Below are 23984 nucleotides of genomic sequence, written 5' to 3' on the forward strand. Positions count from 1 at the left end.
AGCATAGTATTAACGTATGCAATCTGTACAAGACCAGCAAACACTCTTATTCTGGACACTGCATATTTGTTAAGGAGGGACAATGTGAAATAGTGTTTTGAAGTCCCACAACAAATTACTCCTGACAAAAGATTCTTTATCTAGGTTTCTTGGAACCTGTGGTATATATAGATGTAATATCCAGAGAATCCGTGATCGCTATGTATTCAATGTGAATACGAATACGTGTATGTTTTAAGGCAGAAAACATACGACTTACTTTAGATTATTTTGAACTCATGACTCCCATGCATTTAAGAACCAATGACTCTTTAATATGCATTCCTATTGAACTAGTTCTCCTCATACTGTGTGCACTGACTCTATGAAGCAAAGTATAAGAATTTGAATTTTAGGGGCACTTAGGTGGCTCAGTCGGTTAAGCGTCTGACTTCAGCTCAGGTCATGATCTCGCAGTCCATGAGTTTGAGCCCTGTGTCGGGCTCTGTGCTGACGGCTCAGAGCCTGGAGCCTGCTTCTGATTCTGTGTCTCCCACTCTCTCTGCCTCTCCCTCACTCACACTCTGCCTCTCTCACTCTCGAAAAATGAATAAATGTTAAAAAAAAAAAAGGAATTTGAAATTTATTTTCACTTACCAACATACAAACTGCAGATACATGGAATACTTGATTTCGTCATCTGAAAAGTAATCAATCTATGCCAGCTTTATCTAATTCATAGCATAATTTATGTCTTCACCCAGGTAATCAATAAAACATTTGACCTAATGGGGCTATGAATAAAATTCTGTGAAACACTACCACAGTCATCCAGGTTGATGTTGGTATATAAATCAAAGATATTTGGTAAGGTTATTCTTAACAAGTCAGCATCAAAAAAATCTTAAATGCACCACAATTTTTCATTCTCCTATCAACTGTAAAAACTTTGCAAATGCCTTGCCCAGATAAGAGATATGTTGTCTATAGAACTTTTTGATCCACCCATATAATAAACCTGTGGTTCTGATTTGTTTTAAATGAGCACATGTGAATCTGATCACTCTTTCCTTACATAAGGAAAGTCAGAACCATCTGTTTAATAACTCGTGACTTGGATATGGTTTGCCTTCATAGTCTGCATTAGAAAAAAAAAATTAAAAAGTCATTCACACACTTAAAGCTTTCTGGCTCCTTTCCTGCTTTCTCTAATACTCCAGGAATTCTGGTTAAAGATCTAGGAGCACACTACAAATCTTTGGAATATAATTCACCTGAAGTCATTTAATAGACTAAGTATCAATCTATTTCAATGGTTTATTCATATGCCTCTTCCAACCTTCCCAGTGTGAAGATGATCCTCCATAAGACAGAGGCAGCACTAACAGGAAATGCTTTCCATTGCTAGTTGCACATTACATAGCCTCAACTCAGTTTGCACTGTAGCCTTTGTGCAAATGTTATTTTCAAGTTTGTGCCAGGCTTCATCACTTGACCTTGATTTTATATGCTGTTTTCTTGTACATGTCCTTGATACACCAATAAATCATGCACAATGCCTGTGAAGTCCCAGTCTGGTAAGTCTTGGCAATATTGCTGACATCAAATTTACAGCCTTGTATTAACAATTCAAGCTCATTTTGCTCATTATCCATTCTCTAAGTATTATTATGAAGATATTGGCCCCCATAAATATTGTCTGTGACCTACCTGCTTCTATATATATGTATTTATGTGTATGTATTTATATATATGTATAGATATTTATATACATGTATATGTGTGTGTGTGTATATATATATATATATATATATATATATATATATATATATAACAGTATGCATTCACTATTCACTATGTACTTATTCTGGGCACCTGCTCTATAATAAATTTTGGCCTGGCTGGTTAGGAAACAAACATGAACAATACATAGTATCTATTCTTTAAGAATCATAGAGAAGAAATATATGTACAAGTAACTACATTGCAATGGAATACATGAAATAGATGTTTTAGTCCTATGACAATATCCAGGAGAGGGCAAACATCTGGTGGGAGCAGAGAAGGAACTGGATAATGTGTAAGGACAGGATGGCATTTAAATTTCAAGTCCTGAATAGCATCACTAGAGGATGATCCCCCCCAAAAGATATTAAGCAAAGGGAATTGCAAGAGGTCAGACTGATGAATGTTTCAGAGAGGTTAAGATAAGAACTAGAAAATTATCTTTGGATTTGGTCACTGATTATTTCTAAGAGAACAATTTCATTCTCTGGCTAGATAAATGAAAAGTATTTTTTAATTTTTGTGTGTGTATTGTTTTGTTTTTCCACTGCTGAATTATTAGGACATGAGAAATTGTATACAGTGTTATAGTGGGCATTGCTACTATATAGTAGCATAATAGCATATACTGATATAGTTTAGTGAGCTTTGAATCCTAAACAGGATCTCTAGAGAATAGTTTTTTCCAAAATATTTGAGCATCTTTCTCATGGTTATTCTTCTAAATCTATACATATATGTATTTAAATATATGTATTATTTATTATTCATATACATAATATATATTATTCATTATTTATTGTTATATACATACTCATTTCCGGAAGGAAAGGGCCACTTTCTGCCTCTTTTTTTGTGATTATGTTTATGAAACTGGTACACTTGCATTTCTCTTTGGGGAGTGTGGTGGGTGCAATGTGATATTTTTCTAAATACCCTTTAATCAAATAAAGGAATTTCCAGGCAAATGCATTTTGCTTGGTTCTCAAAAGATATAGGCTACTTACTCATCAAGACCCCAGGGTTTGATGAGCCATATGTTTTTAAAGAGATTAAAATCTGCTCTTGGATTCCATCTATATACTACTATTCACTTCCAATATCCTTCTTTATTTTCAAAATAAAATGATAAGAAGAAATCTGTCTTTTGTGTATTTTCCTATTCAAGAGTTCAAGTTCAAGTCCTGGAGATACAGCTCTGTTATTTTAACAGTATTATTTTTTCCACCATGACATACAGTTAAATTTGGTTGCTTTGACTGGTCTTCTCAGAAAGACACCCTGCCACTAAATATTCTTTTCATATCTGTGTAGCTGCCTCTCTATTCCTTAGCAAGAGTTAAATGAGTACCACAGCTCAATCCTGGGGAAAACACTATTGCAAATGGTTGTGTGAATCCATGGCACAGAAGATGTTCTTCCTCATCAGGCCTTTATCCAATGCAGTAAGTACTCATGCTGATAGCTGTTACAATTCCAATGGTGCATATTATCTTCTTTGTCTTTCCACACTAGTTTCTTTATCAGTAAGATCATTGCAAAGCTCATCTAGTTCTCACTAAGTAGGAGGCATCATTAAGATCTTACTATCCAGCAGACTTTGTACTAAACTAAATTCTTTACATATGTTAACTGACCTATGAGTTAACATTCACAACTCTACCAAGTAAGTACTTCTGTTAGCACCATTTTACAAATGAGAAGCCTGAATTTTAGAAAGATTACCTGAACCAAAGTTAATTGGTGGAGGGAGGGTCCACACTTTTTTATATTGATATTGGTCCCATTACTTAGATTATGTTGATTTTCTGGATTTCTTCTTAGAGTATAGCTTTCATTCCACTTCATTCTCTTTAATAAACTGGAGCATAGAAAGTATTCCCCAAGCCCTTTACTCTCACCTCAGTAAGGGAGATCAGCATATATTTATAGCACATATAATTGGTGAATGCCTTAGGCAGAAAGACAAACATAGCATATGGCCTGCAGGTTGCTAGAATAGCTCCCCCAGTGCCTGACTGCTGGGGCATCAAAATGAAGCAGTGCTTTGTGGCTTCCCCTAGACACTCTTCTCTAAAACAGTCAAGGAAAAATACCTCTTTACTCTGGGATGCTGGCTGTGACACATTAGAATGGAAGAGAAGGGAGTAGGCACTCCTTGGATCCTGACTTCATCCCAGTCTTTCCATTCCTTTCTCCTTTCCCAGTTAGTCTGACTCCATCCCCATGTAACTGTGATTCATAGGACTTGGTGAAGCTCTTTTTGTGGCTCTATCATATTTCTATGCCTTTGGGGACAAATATTAACTAAATGTTTTGTGCTAATTTGGGTGACTATACTACTAAATACTCAATATGACATGTAAGCCAAGGTGGGAAGGTTATCAGGTGAATAAGCTGTGCATTGGTGCTTCTAACAAGGAGAGAGACAGAGACAGAGAGAGAGACAGAGACACAGATAGGGAAACAGAGAGAGGTATTATTATGCCAGGGGACACAGCAAATTTTAACAGTCTATGTTGAAAGTTTGCTAAACTCTGAAAATTAGGAGTAAACTAGTGTATTTGCCATTTATTTAGGGATAGTAATTAAAATCATTTTACTAAATATAATCATTCATTTTTTCATCAAGTAAATGTAGGAGCCTCTTGTTCTCCTGCTCTTAATGCCCACAGATATTGCCTTTGTTTAGATCCTCATTTATTTCTCAAGCAGATGTTTAAATAGCCTCCTAAGTGTTGTCCCTGATGCCCTTTGTTTAGATGTTTGCAGTTTGGGACCTGGTTACAAAGAAACTAGCAAAAGATCTTAAATGCCCATATTTCAATGGCAACTTCCCTTCTGACCTCTGTGTGATTTAGATTAACACCTTGAATTTGCTTTCATAATTTGAATATAAAGAATTTGAATCTGGCTTTTATGCCTGCCAGTGATGTACATGTAAAGACACTTCGTTATGACCAGTATGAGTCTAATGATTCCACACCTATTTCCTCTATGCTCTAGGCCATGTTTGCTAAGATATAGATAAAACTTAACAGAATGACATCACTACATTTATATATTGGTGAAAATAGAAAACAAGTCAGAGGTTGTCCTGAAAATTTCTATTTTAAATTTTATTCCATCTACTTTAGGGAATTGGGAACATTATTTGATAGCTTTGACTAAGAATGGCCAAGGTAGTAAAACTTCTGTCTAGGTTTCTCCATTGTACTTAAATACAGGTTCCCCCTTTACATACACAAGAATGTGTTTTCAAGTGCTTTAGAATTATTAATGAACTGAACTCCCTCAGGAGTGACTCCTTTTAAATCCTGAAATCACAATTCTTTGAAGATATAAAGTACACTTAATTTAACTGCCTTATCTCACCCAAAGTAGAAGTTTTTTTTTAAATTCATTCAGTCCCAACAGGGAAGAACACCCAGGTAGTACTTTCCTGTTTAATACCTCTTGTTCAGAGAGGTAGAAAAGCAAACTGACAGTATAAGGAATCCATATTTTTTCTCCCTGCCAGCGTTATATGTATTTGGGGGCTAGAAAAATTTAGAACTTCCAATATAGCAATTTCTGTTGACAAGAAATTTAATTAAGTTGCGATGGGGTTGCTTTGCTGATAAAATTCCTGATTCTGGTAGTCCATCCAATGTTTTAACAGTTTATAAATTGATTATCAACCTTTCTTAGACTCACCAGGAGGGTAAACAAAACAAAACAAAAACACAACACTATCTCCAATGGCAGCAACATCAGTAGCTTTGAGAATACTCTTTCTGTGGGCTGCATTTTCAATCTTTATTGTGATTGTCCCTTGCCTACAATCCAATTTCTTTCAGACCCATATGGTGCCAATTTCTTGAAAGCTTATTGTAGTAATATTAAAAATCTCAATTTAAATATCAAATAAGCCCCCAAATCATAAGGAAATAAATCCATGTGGGCTCACAAAATTTCCCCTTCAGGCTTTGTGATTCTAGTTATTTGTTTCTTTGTTTCTTATGAGGAACAAATTGTTTTTAATGTTGCATTTTATAAAGGATTTAAAATGTGTGGGTGTCCCCAAAAGTATTTGATTTTTGTGACACTTTTTAAAACAATCATAACTTGAAAAATCTCAATATTTGAGCGATGATAATAAAAATTGCTTTGGGCTAAAACTCTGTATTCTGTATCACAATCCACAGGAAAATTTTACAGCTAAGTAATAAACCTGGAAAATATAGGTTTATAATGGAAATGTTGACAGACTCTAGCAGGCACTGTTGTAATATCTTGAATCAGATTTAAAAGAAGTTTTCAATAACGTCTTTCCAAGCCAATCTTTTGGGGAATGCAAGTTAAAACATTTTTTTTCCTACTACCTCAGTGACTGATAAAAATGTGAGGAATTTGTGGCCAGATACCCCAGGGCACCTGTGAAAAAGACAATGGGAATTTGTAACTGGACAATAAGCATGGGGAGATTACTGTAAGAAATTATACTTAAAATCTCACTCCACAGAGACGTTTTGACATAATGATAGTCCATAGATTCATAAGGATCATACTGGCATGTTCTCAGGTAAAGGTAGCAATGGAATAAAGTATCAGCCCACTTAATTATGTTTTAATAGAAAAATTTTATTGGACGATAAGAATAGGAGTAACTGCAAAGATGGTGATTCTAGAAGTAATCAAGTCATTTTATTGATAGACACAGGAGTGCTCTCCCACATTTGCCATAAAAATTAAGGTATAAGTTACCTAACACAGGTCAATTTGTATACTTTAAATTTTACTGTTTATGACAGGAAATAAGAAATATTTCCTTCAGTTATCTAAACAAGATGGAAAACTAGTTAGGCATGGGTACTATCAGTTTGAGGTCACTACCTGGCCCTGTCCCTAGAGTTGTACAATACAGTGGCCCTGAGAGAAGCAGCATGAGGAAATGCTTAGGTCAGCCTGAGAGCAGACTATGCCAGAATCACACCTTCTTTGCCCATTAGCTACATGACCTTGAACAAGTTATGTAACCTTTAAGTCTCACTGTTTTCATGTAAAATGGGAATAATATGGACAATAAAAAGAGTGATAATAACGCTAGCTAACATTATTGATTGTTATTCTATTGTTACTACTGTGAACTGCCAATCTACGTGAAACCAAACTATGACAAAACAACCTGTTCTACAAAAGATCCAATCATCTCCAGTCAAGGTTGGTTGCATACCAAGACAGGGGGCAATTCATGAAAATTTCACAACCCCACTAGGAAGGGACTTTGGCTGTACACTCTTGCTTTAGACATTGCCATATATTCCTCCAGTCTGGAGTAGAAACTGAGTGAGTCATTGATGTTCTGACTTGGTGCATTAAATCCTTAAAGAAATAGCCATCTGATTTTTTTATTTTAATGTTTATTTTCTCTTGAGAGAGAGTGGGGAGGGGCACAGAGAGGGGGCACAGCTGCACAAGCTGTGAGCCCAGAGCCCAAGGTGGGGCTTGAGCTCAGGACTGTGAGATCATGACCTGAGCTGAAATCAAGAGTCGGCTGCTTAACTGACTGAGGCACCCAGGCTCCCCTAGCCATCTGAAATTTTTAAAGCAACACATAAACCAGCACCCAGATTAAGAACAGTGCTGATATCACAAAAGCTACTCTGACCCATGTTAGTTATATTTTTATGGAATTCTTTAACCTTATATATGAATTAGCTAAAGGATACCATTTTATTTAGCACTTAATGTATCATTGGTAAAAGCTTTCTAAACTCTACTTCAATATTAGCATTATAACTTTGACAGTTTAATACATGATAGAAATAAGATGAAATTATGGGGGAATCATTCATTTTGTTTAAAAAAAAACAATTCTAATTTTAAAGCTCAGGTCAGTCTTACATTTAATCTACAAGAGACTTCATAACAAAACTGTAGGCCTAAGCCTTATATACTACACTTTCTAAAAGAGCAGCCCCAATTAGTAAACTGTATTCATGGTAATGTACTTGCTTGGGGCGATAATCATCAGAGTCCCTAGTTCTGGTCCCTGCCAGTGAAAGTGCACCAGGAGTGGGTGATGTAGTATTGTAATTATACAATTAGCCTTGTCAAGGCATGCAGCATTGGGAATAGCAAGATCCTGAAGCTTAAAATGTGGCTAGCTGATATATGACTGTCATTAAGCTCATCCTTTGTTCACTTTGTGATGGGGTAGATACTGAGCTTAGGAAAAGGATTCTTAATGAAGGATAAAATCTTTGACCCATAGCCATTCTTTTTCATGTGCTCATAACCACTCACCTCACCCTTCCTGTCCCCAGCTGCACATGTATTCTGTTCCACTCTCACCTTAGCCGGATGAAAAATGACAAACATCTGCCAACAAGCTCTATTTAATCAATCAAATTTAGATGATATAAAGTGAAATTTTGTACAAATAGTGCTTAACCTATTACTTCTAATCATGACAATAATGGATCTCCCCACTCAATGCTCCTTTCCATATATACATACTAAATTGGATATTGTGAAATCTTGACTACATAGAATTAATCTATATTTAAAATATAAATTCCTCACTAATACATTTATATTCAAGTTATTAAAATATCAGCTCTATGTAATACATGTATATGTGTGTATTTATGTTTTTATATACACACAGATACAATATCATACAAGGTGTGTATATTTATCTCATTGCGTATAATACTAAATAGAATAATTCAAAATTTTGAACTTCCTCAGAAGATAGAAAAATCAGCATAAAGCCTTAACGGCTTTCTCTCATTTAGTCTGTCTTCATTATTAACCTAATTTTCTTCTCTTCTGGCTCCATGCCCTCTGGGTTTGATTGAGCTATCTTTCTTCTGTAGCCAGTGACCTGCTAAACCACTTTCCTATGGTAATTAGCAGGTGCGGAAGTAGGAGTGTAGATGTTCCCTCTAAGTAATTGCAAGAGGATCTAACACTACAATTTGATTGCTGGGTCCCTCCTAGGTCAAAAACTACATAGAACTCAGCTCCTCTTTATAGCCACTGTTCTAGAATTTATATGTGCCAATCTATAGAGGATATCCTTTGAAGTAATGCTAGAGGTAATATTAATGCTAGAGTCAGACTCAGCATTCAGAGTAGTATATATCCATTGTAATGTACTAAACATAGTGATTTTAAAAAAATGTTTGAAAAAATAAATCATTATTACAAATATAGATCACAGCAAGACTTAAGTACAATTAAAAGCAAAGAACTAGGAGGTTTGTGTGGGTTACAAAGGGATGGCACAGGTCATCAAATAGTTCTATATCTTGATTGTAGTCATGGTACAATGAATCAACACGTGATAAACTTGCTTAGATCTACACATGCTCACAGGGTTCATGTAAAATTGAAATATCTAAACAAGCTCTGTGGGTTGTACCTATGTCAAATTCCTAGTTGCAATATTGTGCTAGAGTTACACAAGATGCTATTGGTGGGGAAATTGTGTGAAGGAGACATGGAAATGCACTTTAATTTTTTTTGTGTAACTTTCTATGAATCTACAATTATTTCAAAATAAAAAGTGGGGCTTTTGTCAGTTTTTTTGTTTGTTTTTTTATTTAATGCTATTTGGAGAAAGAATTGGGCAGGTGTAGAGGAAGTAAATTTTTGTTTTGCCTTCAGTCTCAATATGCTTTTTTTTTTCTGTTTCCAGCCAAACCATTTGACTTCATCCTTTGTCTCCTCCATGTGCAGCAAAAGACAAATCGTATCTTTCTAAATTACCGTAAGCATCTTGAAATCTGGGGGGAGGGTGATGGCATTACATGCATACATCTAAAAGATCATGAATATATATCACAACTTCCTTAGAGCAATGTTATAACACCCCTCTAAGGCAACAGTTTTAGAAACAAAAGCCACAGGGAGCCATAAAGTAGACACCCAGTCCTGCTACTTTGATTCTCCATTTGAGAAAATCACTGTGCTCCTAAAAGCTACTACAATACCAAGCTTCACAGAGTCATGACTAATAGATGTAATTGCTAACACTTTACACACATGAAGTACAATTTAATCCATTTGGGTTGGATAGCTTTCACTTTTCTGTCAAAAAAAAGTACCAGCCAATGCATACATTTACAGTCAAGAAATTAAGTTCTTTACTTTCTGGATGTGTATGGTAGCTGAATGAAAACCTCTGCCATTTATAGAATGGAGTAACTTCCAAGCTGAATTAGAGTTGCTCAGCATGCCAAACAAAGCCACAGGCAAAGCAAAAGGGAAACTTGCTATTTTATAGGTTCAACAAGAAACAACCTACATGACTCCTTCTCTAAGTGAGAGGCCTTCATATTTCATGCAAACCCCGGGAAACAATTAAGGCCTCATTGCAATTCTGGGACCTGTGTTCTAGAAACTGCATCAATAAACTTCATTTTCATCTAGCACATTCGAGATTCTCTCTTATCCCTTACTACCCCTTTTCTATCGCCCTCCTTTAAGGCAATGAGAATTTGGCACATAAATAAAAAGCATGAGGTCGTTTCCGGGAGGGGATAAACACAATTCAAATTCAGCCAGGTGCTTTATCACCAATTTGGGAGGTTGCAATGTTATTAGACATTCTGATATAAAGATGGAGAGGGAAAACTATCGTTGGAAAAGAGAGATTAGAAAAAAAAAACTTAGATGGTAAACTGAAAGCATAAAAGCACATAGAAGTAAAAATCTAGCTGGCTCTCATTTAATATTCTATAGGGGGCAAAAGTCCATAGCATAATTTAAAAATTATCACAAAAATATATAATTTTTAGACTAACTCTCTAATACGGTAGTAGTGATTTTCACTGAAATTGTAAACACAGAGTCCACAAATCTTACAGAGCGAAGGAAAGGGGTGCTCGCCTGCCAGCTGATGTAGGCTGGGGGATCTATAGATTCAGATCATGATATATATATAGATATCTATATATCTAAGATATATAGATATCTATAGATATATAGATGTATAGATTCAGATCATGGCTTTATTACTATGAAAAATTATGTCCTCAAACAAACTCTGTCACCTGTTTAGGCTTCTCCATCTTCAACACAAGCTCATCAGATAGATGGTTTTAAAGCTAGTCTCTGAAGACCACAGGAGACTCATGGTCCCAAGGAGCCCTCTCAATGCCATCTGCTGCTGTAGTTACGCTTTGGTTTTATTTGTTTAGATTTTCAAGTAAGATTTCACTTGAAATAATTGCATTCTTTAATTTTTTTAATCACTGAACTAGATAATCTTTCAGGGCTCCTTGCTATGACATAATTTCAACAAATTTTGATATTATTTTTTTTTTTAAAGATTCACCACCTCCACACAGTAACTCTTCTGGGCTGGATCCTTTCCATGCAATTTTTCTATTGCTTTGTTTTATTTTTGTATACACAGCAAATTAAGATACCAGTTTGTGTTTTGTGCATGCTTCTTTAGAATAAATAGGAAAACCTGTATTTCTAATTTGGGCTCTTCATCTTTTTAAAAACATTTTTAAGGTGTTATTATCCATATTTGAGAGTGAGGAAGACAGAGCATGAGCAGGGGAGGGGCAGAGAGAGAATTTGAAGCAGGCTCCAAGCTCTCAGCACAGAACCCGATGCAGAGTTCAAACCGAAGTCTGATGGTTAACTGACTGAGTCACCCAGGCGCCCGGGGCTATTCATCTTAAAGGAGTTTTTGCATTACAGGACCTAAAATTGCAATTCCAAGACAGCAGCACCCAGGAAAAAGTCTGTGTTGGTTTTGTTGTTTGAGAAATTGACATTTCTTTCTTTTCTTTTTTGAATTTTTTTTTAACGTTTATTTATTATTGAGAGACAGAGAGACACAGAGCGTGAGCAGGGGAGGGGTAGAGAGAGGGGAAGACACAGAATCTGAAATAGGCTCCAGGCTCTGAGCTGTCAGCACAGAACCCAATGCGGGGCTCGAACTCACAAACTGTGAGATCATGATCTGAGCTGAAGTTGGTCACCCAACCAACTGAGCCACCCAGGCACCCCTGACTTATTTCTATCTAGCTGTGGAGATGGGGTGGCATGTGGATAAGGTTGAAGACAACAACCTAGAGAAAAATGGTTAGGTTTTCCAAGACCAAGAAGAAAAGAAGGAATCATGGTGACAATTTCAGAAGAGAGCTTAGAGTGAGGTGGGGGGAGGCTATGCTCCTACTCTCAGTCTGTACTCACAGAGATGCTAGGCTTCTCATGAGATGATATGTGGATGGATGTTGAGGACCTGGGGGACTGAACAGAATGAGGTAGAGATTTGTACAGACATAGCCAGTTGGCTTGATGGAGGAAGAGAGTTCTGTGAAGCAGAGTTCAATCTTTTTAGTCACCCTATCAGCCCTGTCTAGATCAGCTGACAGCGTGCCAACCCCCCAATAGGTCAATGAGTCCAGCCAAGATCCTAGACCCACCCAGCAGACCTAAACTCATGAGAAATAAACAATTAAGTTATGTGCCAAATAAAGAGAAAGAAAAGGACGCCTGGGTGGCTCAGTTGGTTAAGTGTCCAACTATTGATTTTGGTTCAGGTCATGATCTCACAGTTCACTAGATTGAGCCCCATGTTGGGCTCTGCCTTCACAGAGCGGAGCCTGCTTGAGATTCTCTCTCTTCCTCTCTCTCTGCCCCTGCCCACTTGTGCCCATGTTTGTGCTCTCTGTCTCAAAACAAATAAACTTTAAAAAATAAAAGAGAGAGGAAGAAAATGATTTGGAGGCCATTATGACTATGCAGAGAGATTGGAGATCTCAGCTTCCATGGAGCTGAACAAGGAACACATTTATGTACCGATTATAAAGGTCAGAAAAGTGAAGACTGCCCCTGTCTGCCAAGAATCATATATCTCTCATCAGATGCTTCAATATCCCTATAAAAATCCTTGTGGGAGCTTCCCAATACATGATTAAAATGGAATTTCTAACCAACTTTGATAGGTGTGCACCAACCTGGAATAATTTTAATTTAGAAAAAAAATAATGTAATGTTCCTCTAATCTGTTATCGTAGATCAAATTCACTTTCATTTAACATGAGGAAATGATGGACAAACTTCTCTGGGGCACGTTTGTATTTTGTCCTGGAAAAAATATTTCAAGTGAACTCTTTAATTGTGCAAAATATAGCAATCTTCTGAAATGGATGGTCTTGAGAGCACTGCTCTATGTGATTTAAGAAAACAAAAACAAACCAACAACAACAACAACAAAAAAAACAATGTCAATATTTATTGAGGGATACTATGTGTTAGGCAATATATTAATATACTGACACATTTTACTGTTTTATTTAATTGTTATAAACACTCTATGAGCTAAATGTTATTATTCTAATGTTTAGATAAGTAAGTTCAGAGAGTTTAAAAAACTTGCCAAAAATTTTACAGTTACAGACTGGTAGTTGTCATTCGAACCTAAATATTTATAAGTCCAAAATCCATTTTCCTTAACCATTATAATCATAGTAGGGTCTCAAAGGAAATTTTCAATATTCATGAGTACAATACTAAATGAGTACAAATGATAAAAGAATATAATAAATGCGTACAAATGAATAAAGAAATACATATATTCCTGTTCTGTAAAAACTTCTGATTTTTCAGATTAATATCAGTTTCTCCTATTTATTGATTAATTTAAATTTTAAAAACATAGGTTTGCTTCATTTTATGCAGACACAAGTATTCTCATTTAGCAAAATGGAAAATGGGTCTCCAGGTTCTCACAACTATGATTCAGAATTTAAACCCAGATTGTATTTCTCTACGGTTCATGTTCTTTCTGTTATACTATGCTGTCTTTCTGTAAAAGCCATGTCTAAATTAATTTTGATGCTAATAAATATCAAATAATGTATAATTTTACTAAATATTATAATAACTTTTTAAGCACTAAAGCCTCAGTAGTAAATGTGCAAAGTCAATCTACGATCTTATTTAACCTCACAACAGCTGGACAAATGGAGGCTGTTGCCCATTTTATAGATGAGGAAACAGATTTAGACACAGTAAGGAACTTGCCTAAGTCATACAGATGATAAGTGGTAGAACTAAAAGAGGAGCACAACACTACTTCCTTCTAAATTCTTCCCTAAAATACCAATGGGTGGCACCGTTTCTCATCTCTCACCATACGAGGTGATGTTTTTTGTCTACTTGGTTTTTGTATCTACCTTCCCCAAGAGAATATAAAAGTCATGACAGAGGGGCTTATAGTTGTTGCTCTTGCTTGAAACCTCTGATCTTGGGATGGTAACTACTACATCATAACCTGATATTATGTTAAATGAATAAATGAATCTTTCCTCAAGACCACAGATATTCTCCCTTGTGATTTAAATCTCAAATGTCTAATGAAAACATAGATCTAAACAATAGACAGAGACCTTGAAAATATTCACTTATCAGGCTGCTTCTTTAGTGTGGAAAAATTGAATGATGTACCTTCATGAGATAATCAATGACTTGGACATTATTTTTCATCCTTGGACTAGTTTGCAACATGACCCTGGGAAAGTCACTGAAGGTATGTACTCTGAATAAAATTTTACCATTGACTCAGATTCATGCTACTGTATTTCTCTAAAGATCTAATGATAATTTATTGGAATATATAATGCATTTAAAGTTATATAATAGCAGTAAAAATGATACATTAAATAAGATATAAGATGTAAATATAAATTATTAAGAAGATAAATATGTAGGCTGTCGTTGTCTTTCTCAAAATGTGGCTATATGACTAGAAAAAAATAATTTATATTTTCATTTAAACTGGGAATTGTTATTAAATGAGGTTTGGCTATGCCACTAACACTATGGCTTCTAATTCTAATATGTCCCTTCTACTCCATCTTTGTAAAATATAATAATTTTGCTATGTCAAAACATACCTTCCAAATCTATTCATTCAATTGACATTCACAAACTTCTAAAAAGTGTTAAAAGTCATTATTATATTATTAAATATAATAAGTACCAATTATCTTTCTTAGAAGGTTAGTAGTGTTCTGTTTCTTCTCTAGACTATTTACTATTTCAAAATTTTATATATTAGTATATATATAATACATTTATATAATATATACAATACACATATATAATGTATACATGTATAGTGACTGAGGTCGTATCTACATATAGACTTTGGCCTTGACCACAAAGCAGAAATTTTGGTGCCCAGTTCATGCATTTAACTGACATCAGACATTCAGATTTGAATCTGATTTTATTCATAAAGAGAAAATGGCTGGATCCAATGGTAAAATTACAGTTTTCCTATCACTCTGTGTAGCTACTGTGAGCAGAAAAATGGAAAAGAGGAAAAAAAGAAAGAAAATGAAGATTCTGCTCATGTAACACATTCAAGCCCGAAGACTTTGTATCTGTGTGTGGAAGAGGAATTAATTTCTTAACACAGAAATCTACTCTTTTCCATCATTGTGAACTGTTTTTGAACTGAGAGAGGTTCTTCTCTCCACTTTGTGCCTCACACTAACTCCTACTCTGGCACGAAGTATAAATTAAACTAAGGTACACAGATACTTTTTAATGGCCACAAAAAGTCGGGTTTCACAGTAGAATTCTCATTAGCTTCAAACAGGAATATGATATGACACGAAAAGTAAATCAGGGATAAAGTAGAGTGTGAAATTTAAAAAAAACCCTACAGTTTAATTAAGAAAATATATTAAATTAACCTAAAATTATACTGACCTTTAAATGATACAGTGTTCTTCAAAAACAAATGCTGGAATCAATCTATTTATAAAAATACAACTTAAAGAGTCTTAGAGGCAAAAATCTAAATTATTTTGCTTAAACATATTAGGTCAATTTTTTATTCTTTAAAATATTGAATGACTTTTATTTCTATTTTCTTTCAGAAGAATTTTAAGGATGGTACAATATATGAATTAATCAGGCAATGAATTATCTTGAAGTTTATAGTGGACCACTGACATGTGTTTTTAGAATCATCTCTTTAACTAGTTTCAATGGTAAACTACTGAAAAAAAAAAAGCCCTTGAGACCCTACATCTGAATTGAACTGAAATTTAGAATACAGTAGCAACATCAACAAAAAATCAACAAAAATATTTCAAATAAGCTTTTCCTTAGAAAGTAGTCAGGAGCTAAAATTTGTGCAGCAACAGGAAGTCAAACCAATGTTAACCTTTTCTAGCTTGAGATTGAAAAGTTAGAATTTTCTCTTTATTCCTCTTCAATAACGGACTATCTTATTCAAAATACCCCAAAACTCAACTCTTTGCCAGTTCCCTGATAGTTTCCCATGTTTTCAATGTTACCAATAATCCAATTTTCTAACATGAAAATTAGAGGTCACAATAACAGCAAATACAGCACAGCATCTTAGGAATCTGTGCAAGAAAACACATAAGGATAGGGGACTCAGGTCCTTTTTTCCAAAAATAAGAAATACTAAATATTAAACATAGGATTCTCTCCTCCTATCCCCAGCATCATCTAAGAACAAATGCTAAGTCTTTTATAGCTGAGATTCAAAAATAGAGTATTTTTAAAATAACATCATTAAGGCATTCTAACTACGAATGTAAGTGCCTTTCCTTATTGCCTTCATATCAAATATATTCAAAATAACACAGAATGTACATTCTTACTGTATGCTACACAGTGTTTTAAGCAGAGAATATTACCTTATTCTCATAATTACTCCATTAAATAATGACTTTTATTATCCCCATTTTCAGGAGACTCAAGAGATTAACTTATTTAAGGCCACACAGCTGACAAGTGGTGGGTCTGGAAATAGAACCCATTCAGAGACTGGTTCTAGAGTCTGTGTGCTCAACACAAGATAGCGCCAAATTACACATTTTAAATTCCTAATTTTCTGGCTCCTGGATGGCTCAGTCAGTTAAGCGTCCAACTCTTGACTTCTGGCTCAGGCCGTGACTTCACAGTTCATGGGTTTAAGCCCCACATCAGGTCCTGGGCTGAAGGCTCAGAGCCTGTTTGGGATTCTCTCTCTCTCTCTCTCTCTGTCTCTGCACCCCCTCCTTATGTGTACTTTCTCTCAAAACAAATGAATAAACTTATTTTTTTAATCCTAATTTATAGTGGTACTTGTGATCAGTATCTACACTGCATAGTTGTTCACAGAACAGTTGAGCTTGCTTTATCAAAATCCCCCAAAGTTGAAAGACTATCTAGTTCTTTCCCAGAAAATGTAACATACATGCTGATGAGAAGGCAATAAAAAAAAATTCTCATGAAGACAATGAAAAGTATTATTCATGATAGAACCTTTTCTTTTATGGGATTAATGGTGAAACACCACTGTCTCATGGTGTCAGATGTCTTGCTCCTCGATGCTCTCCATATTCAGAAGTGCTGTTGAGGACAGCAAGTGGCTTTCAGCTGCAGTGACGTGTATGTGTTTGGAGAGGCAGGTGCTGAATGGCTTAAAGACCTCGCTCAGACACCAGAGTTCCCTGGTTAGAACACAGGCATTTCAACCTACCGTTTTGTCCATTAGGAGTTAACTTCCCCTATTTTCCTCATCTATAAATTGGGAGAATAATGAGCCATACCTACTAGAGTTTCAGTAAATATTCAATAGCACAATGTGCCTAAAGCACCAAGCAGATGCCAAGTATATAAGACATGCTTTATCCACATAGACTCAGTCATTATTGGTGTTACCAGGAAGTTCCGTCATTCTAAACTCACATACACTTTTGAGAGTCTGCTAAGCTGTCTTAAAAACTGCTTGCCCAACATGTTAGCAACAAGTATGAAAGAAGGGATTCTCATCATTATTTCTATCCTGGATTCATAAAGCACCAGGAAGGCATATGGCATTATATAAACATTAAATAATAATATATCCTGCTCTGCTTCCAAATTAAATCAAGTTCCAAATACAGCATTTGCAAAGTTAATATGGCTACCTATAAGAGTCAAACAATTTTGGTGTTTAAATTTGTCTCCCATGACATACAGTTTTGTAGAATGACATACCAAAGGAAAATGGAAAGAAAACTGGGAACAGGGGTAAAATTTGTTAAAATTATTTTCTCCCTTATATACAAAAACACAGATTAGTTGTTCAACTATTTATGTGTTAGCTGTGTGCATTTAATCAAGTAACTTAACATTCTCTGCGATTTTACCTGTGAAATGAAAATCATGATACTTACTTCATAGGTTTGTGATGAGACAAATTAATTAATGAATAAAATATAGAGTAGTGGTTTGCACAGAGTAAGAGCTGCTTGATGTTAGCTATAATTATTATTTTCCTATGAATTGTTGTATTTTCTACAGGTATGTTATAACACAAATATATATAAGTTACTTTACAGTTTTACCCCCAACCCCCCCAACTTTATCAGTGAAAAAAACAAAGTGGGTATTGAAGTAATTATGATGCTATCTTACTTTCCTGAGCCACTCTTGGTAAGAATTGAAAGCAAAGAAGACAAAGCCTCTAAGTTACTGGAATAACTATTTGTGAAATACTTGTGTTTACTCAGACCATATTACTCATATTTTACAGAAATTTTAAAAACAATTCTCTGTTTTGAGGCTTTAAACCTATACGTAATAAAAACAGATTGCTTTTAAGCACTTCATGTTCTAGGAGCTGAGCCAAGGAAGTTGCATTGGACTATTTTATTTAATCTTTGCAAGCCACTATGAGGAAGTATATTAATTTTTTATTGCTGTATCTAATTACCACAGATTTAATGGCTTAAAACAATACAAATTTATTTTCTTACAGTTGTGGATGTCAGAAGTCCTGAATTGGTTTGTAAACTGGAATAAAATCAAGATGTGGCAGGCCTGAACATTGTAGGGAGAATATATTTCCTTTCTAGAGGTAGATTCTATTTCCCAGCACCCTGTCTTCAAAGCACATCACTCCAGCTTTGCTCCCATCTTTATATCTTCACTTACTCTGATCCTTCTGCCTCCCACTTATAAGAATTCTTAGATTACATTGGGCCCACCTTGGTGATTCAGGATAATCTCTTCATCTCAAAATCCTTAATTTAATAATATTCACAATTCCCTTCTAACATGTAAAGTAACATATTCACAGATGCCGTGGGTGGGATATAACGTATTTCAGGGTAGGGAGTTTCAGCCTACCAGAAGTAGATACAATTATGCTCATTTTGCAAATAAGAAAAAAAGGTAGTACTGAGAACAAACTGAGGGCTGATGGGGGGTGGGAGGGAGGGGAGGGTGGGTGATGGGTATTGAAGAGGGCACCTGTTGGGATGAGCACTGGGTGTTGTATGGAAAACAATTTGACAATAAATTTCATATATTTAAAAAAAAGTGGGTACCATCATATTAATGCAGGTCCTTCAGATCCTAATGCTGTTTCCACTATACAATTGTGCCCCCAAAGTAGAAAAAAAAAAGATGAAGGAAGGGTTCTCTCTTTATGGGTTTTTCCCATAAATATTTTTTCAAATTCCTCATGAGTTAAAAGTATTTATTAAATGTTTATTGAATGGCTACTATACCAATTTTCGGTGCTGGGAAGAAATATGAATCAGACTGAGTCAGTAGCTAGGTCATTACAAATTTTCCCATATATTTAAGTACCCAAAACTCTTCACTCTATATTGAGAGTCGCAACCAAATTCAACCACCTAGTCGAAAGCTCCGGTTTCATGTTGTATAAACCTTTGCAATTTGCCATGTCTGGAACTGAACTGTCAAATTTTTTTCTACAATTATGTTCAAATCTCAGCCTTCACCAGCTCAGGAAAGAGCACCACCATACACCCCAACAACTTATCATATTCAGAAGCCTATATTTATCTAAAAATATATATCTTAATCCTATTTACTTCTCCTTACTTTCATTACCCCCAGACTTCTGACTGGTATCTTCATTTTCATTTTTGGATTGCCTTGATTTCAGCTCCATATATAAACTGGCAATGTCCCACGAGAACGTAAAATACTTCAATATCTACTGTTTTTACAATAAAATGCAAACCTTTCATGCTACACAGGGTTCCCACATCCCTTGTTCTGTTTAACACATTTGTGTGTCTGTTGCCTTCACGTAACTAGTGACAGAACCTTCTTTCAGTCTTAAAAATGTCCCAGCTGGATGATACATTACATGGTCACCATATCTATACAGCTCTTGTGGAATCTTTCCTCTGCCTAAATTTTCATCCCATAGCCAAATATTCTCCCTCAGGATTCAATGGTGTCTACCTTAAATGTGCTCTGTAATTATTTTTCGTCAAAATGTGAACCCAAGCATTAAGTATAATACTATACTTAATTGTTTTATCTGTTGGCTATTCTGGCCATTAGAGTATACAAAGACAACCAGGCCCATGTCCACGTTGTTTGCCCCTAGACAATTCAGGCAGCATAGTATCTGATACATGGAAGGTGTCTATAGATGTTTATTAAAAGATTAATGACTAAAGAAACTTGCCATACAGTCAATCATATAAACTACATAGTATAAAACTTGAATAATAAAACTGTGTTCAAGATACCAATGACCAAACAAATGCAGAAATTGTTTCTGTTTGGAGAAAAAGGTTGAGTAGGGAAGGTTCTGTAAGCAGAGGAACCCAATCAGCATTGATGGATGAAAGGACCATCGTATGTGATCAAGAAGCTATGAGGAAATATTTCTAAGCAGAAAGGATGGCATTCACAAAGGCAAAATGGTTTAAAACAGTGCAATTATTCAGGGAACTCAAAGTAGTTTCTATTATTAGAGTGTACAGCTTTGCATAAATGATATATTGATGTCATGAATCTCTAAGGACAAAACCTAAATTATGAAGAATACTGCAGGAAACATAGAAAACAGCAAAGAAATTTGAAACTTAGTTTTATTCTCATTTATACTGCTAGAATGATTTGAGAATTTCTATTGCATGTTTAGCTCACCATATAATTTATTGGAGTTCTTAGGTAAGTAAATCAATTTTTGAAGAGTTGTGTTTCAAACTTCATTACTGTAAAAAATTCTCTAAGTTGTCAGTTCAACATGTAATAGTAACAAAAATATAATACATGGTCCATAATGAAACTATAATGGAATTTATGGTATGAAAACTAAACTGGACTTTCCCTTTAGATAATTTTTGGAATTTTAAGAATTACCTCAAATTTCTACTCTAGGAAATGAATTTTTATTCATTCATAGGCTGTAAGAAGAAATAGACTAGAATTACTAAATTAACACTTTGGCATCTATCTAATACAAATGCAAAGATGAACACATCTATAGAATTAACTGAACATTAGGTCAATTTGTGATGTAAATAGAGGTTTAAATAGAGAATTAAAACTCATTTCACATCTATTTATCCCGGAGAAAATTTTCAAGAAATATTCTTGGTATAGGTGATCATAAATGGGTTATTTGAATGTAAAACATGGACACCGGAAATTTCACACCAGTGGACTGCAAGGCATAAATGCTTTGTTTGGTTTCTAGAACACTTCAGCAGTTTGAGCCAAGATTTAAATTTGGAGAAGTCACATAAAAAAAAAAATCCAGAATTTTGGCCCCTTGGAAACACTGGAAGAACACATAACAATGGTGGAAAAAACCATAGTCCTTTCAGAGGGCAATGGTATTCTCTAGGTCACCACAGAGCCCCCACCCCATCACCTCAGGTCCTGAGATCCATGCCACTTCCATATGCATGTTACATGCCCGAGACGGTGTGCCAGGCTGAAAAACCCCAACCATTAAAGGCTAACTGAGAATTATCAAAATGTCTAGGAGGATATTTAGAACTTGATCATTTCTAATATTGAGAATTAAATGTACATACTATCTTAATAAAATTGTCTAAAATGGGATAATTCTTATATTCAATCTTTTCTCTCTTGGATTTTGTTTGTTAATTAAACTATATCAAAACAAACAAAAAGCTAAACAAATTTGGTAGAACATTTTTTTTTCTTCTGATCAGTAATCTATTTGTTTGGCATCTGGTTAACATAACACAAATAGCAGTAAAAATTCCCCAAATATATAAGTATATCATGTGTTTGATCTGTGATTTGAATGCAAATACTTCCCTACATCTTTCAATATAGCACAAGTAATTTGTTTTGTTTAAATATACTGAAAGACTTGACGTATTTTCAGTATCCATACTATTCTAGATTAGGAGATAAGAGAGGAGAGTCATTTCCATCAAAAGTGATGGGAACTTACCTTAGCTATTTGGACACACCAGTTAAGCAGTAGCTGGGATCCAATGTTATCCTTATGTTCATGGACATAATCCAACAGGCAGCCATGGGGCATAAGCTGTGTAACCAGTTGAATGGTTGGGCTCAGACACACACCCAATAACCGGACTAAGTGTGGATGGTCCATACTTGCCATGATCAAAGCTTCCTATTAAAAAAAAAATTAAATGTAATTTCAACTCAAATTCCTTTATAGCACTCACTACATTAATGGTGCTGATAATAATTTTGAAAATGCACTCTCATTCAATGGAATCCATTAAAAATGAAAAGGCATTATTGCAGCTATTTTATTTTTAAAGTGATTTAATTCAAGTAAATTTAAGTGAAAAAACAAGGACTATACATTTATTAAGATGGACAATGTTATAAAATTAAATGAATATAAAATTACTATTAGTGTTTTGTCTTTTGTAGTATGAACAATATTTGATTTTATTTACTGCTAAGTAAGTTGATATTGAATCTTGACTTATACCATGGATTTTTAACTTTTGATCTTGGTTCTGGAGTACAATAATCCATATGAATGTAATTATTTGTACATAGTACAAGGTGAACCAAAGGTAAGTCATCTGTTATTAGTGTGGAGTCAGATAGAATACACAGGTATAATTTAATAAATTATAAATACCAAAACTTAAACAATTACAAGCACTATGCCCATTGGGGATTTATGTAGAAAAATAAACCTTTAAATTTGCTCCATACATTTGCCTTTATTCAATTCTACTTCATTTCCAAATTTATAAGTCATGTATTAGTTATAGAATCATAAAATAGCTGAGTGAGACCATGAAAACTTGTCTACTCCAACTTTATCATTTCATGAAATGAGAAAATAGCTCTAATTTCTTTATCATAATCATGTCATTTTTGTTTAATGAAGATTGGACATATGATAGTCATTTAGTGCATCTTAAAGTTACTCTCCAATAAAGTTATTTTAAGTATCTTTACTACAATTTAAAACAAATAGGACCTTCCATGCATGTGCACACACACATGCACACACACACACACACACACACACACAAGGGGGATGGCACAGATGTGACAATTTATTATCAATTAGTGTACCTACTTTGAGGCTATGAGAATGTTTATATTAGCATTCTTGTATATCTTCTGTGCCTTTGAAATTTTTCAAGACTAAAAATGGAGGACAGAAAGCTCTACTGATCTATTATTTAAGATGACATGGAAAATCGAATAAACAAATTATTTCCATTTCCTCTCATTTCCACTACATTAACAATAAGGGCATTAATAAAGAGGCAGAGACCAACAATCATAGAAAGGAGGCAATAAGGATAGAATACAGAGTAGAATGTGGCTTAATAGTAGTAACTAAATTAACAGACATAAGACATCCGAAGCTTAATGTAGCAGGTAGGGAAACTGAGAAGAAATCCAATTTACACCACGTGTGTCACCACCAAAGGCTCAAGTAGTGTTAGTGCCTCAAATCTGTGCAAATGGAACAGGGAGGAGAAACTGACTTCAGTAGGACCGTTTCAAAGTGTATTTTGGAGGCACTTCAGACGGCAGATCTCCTCCTCCCTTTTGTCTTTGGGAGAAGCTAAATCAAAAGGATTGTGGACAAAAAAAGAAAAAAAAAAGGATTGTGGACTATGGCTATTAGGCAAAATAGAAAGAGAAATACTCTGGTGAAAATAATAAGATTATGTAAATTTATATATAGGGAAAATTGGGGCCACTTCTAGTTCCTTTTCCCAAATGGAGCTGTGACTTCGAAATTCTGAAACTTAAATTGTTTAAACCTCAAATTCCAAAGCCAGCAAAAATTCAACCAAGGGAGTGGATATACACACATGTTCAGCCATGCTTGTTCTTAAAGAAACTTCTCTCAGATGCCTCCTTTCTCTGTTAGCTGTGCTCACTAAATAAGAGGAAGCAATTAAAAGAGTACATTGAATTGAGGAAACAGA

At 34.9% G+C, this 23984-nt stretch overlaps 1 protein-coding gene across 4 annotated transcripts in view; it reads right to left on the reverse strand.

Moving 5' to 3' along the window:
• Window positions 1-23984, reverse strand: part of ERBB4 (erb-b2 receptor tyrosine kinase 4) — a 1144797-nt gene that overhangs the window by 151993 nt on the left and 968820 nt on the right. For all 4 annotated transcript variants that reach the window (XM_043577726.1, XM_043577724.1, XM_043577727.1 and 1 more), the window contains exon 20: window positions 21995-22180. In XM_043577726.1, coding sequence (XP_043433661.1) covers window positions 21995-22180 — 186 coding nt within the window. The remainder of the gene's footprint in view (window positions 1-21994; window positions 22181-23984) is intronic.

Source organism: Prionailurus bengalensis, chromosome C1 (genome assembly GCF_016509475.1).
Source record: "Prionailurus bengalensis isolate Pbe53 chromosome C1, Fcat_Pben_1.1_paternal_pri, whole genome shotgun sequence".
Lineage (NCBI taxonomy): Eukaryota > Metazoa > Chordata > Mammalia > Carnivora > Felidae > Prionailurus > Prionailurus bengalensis.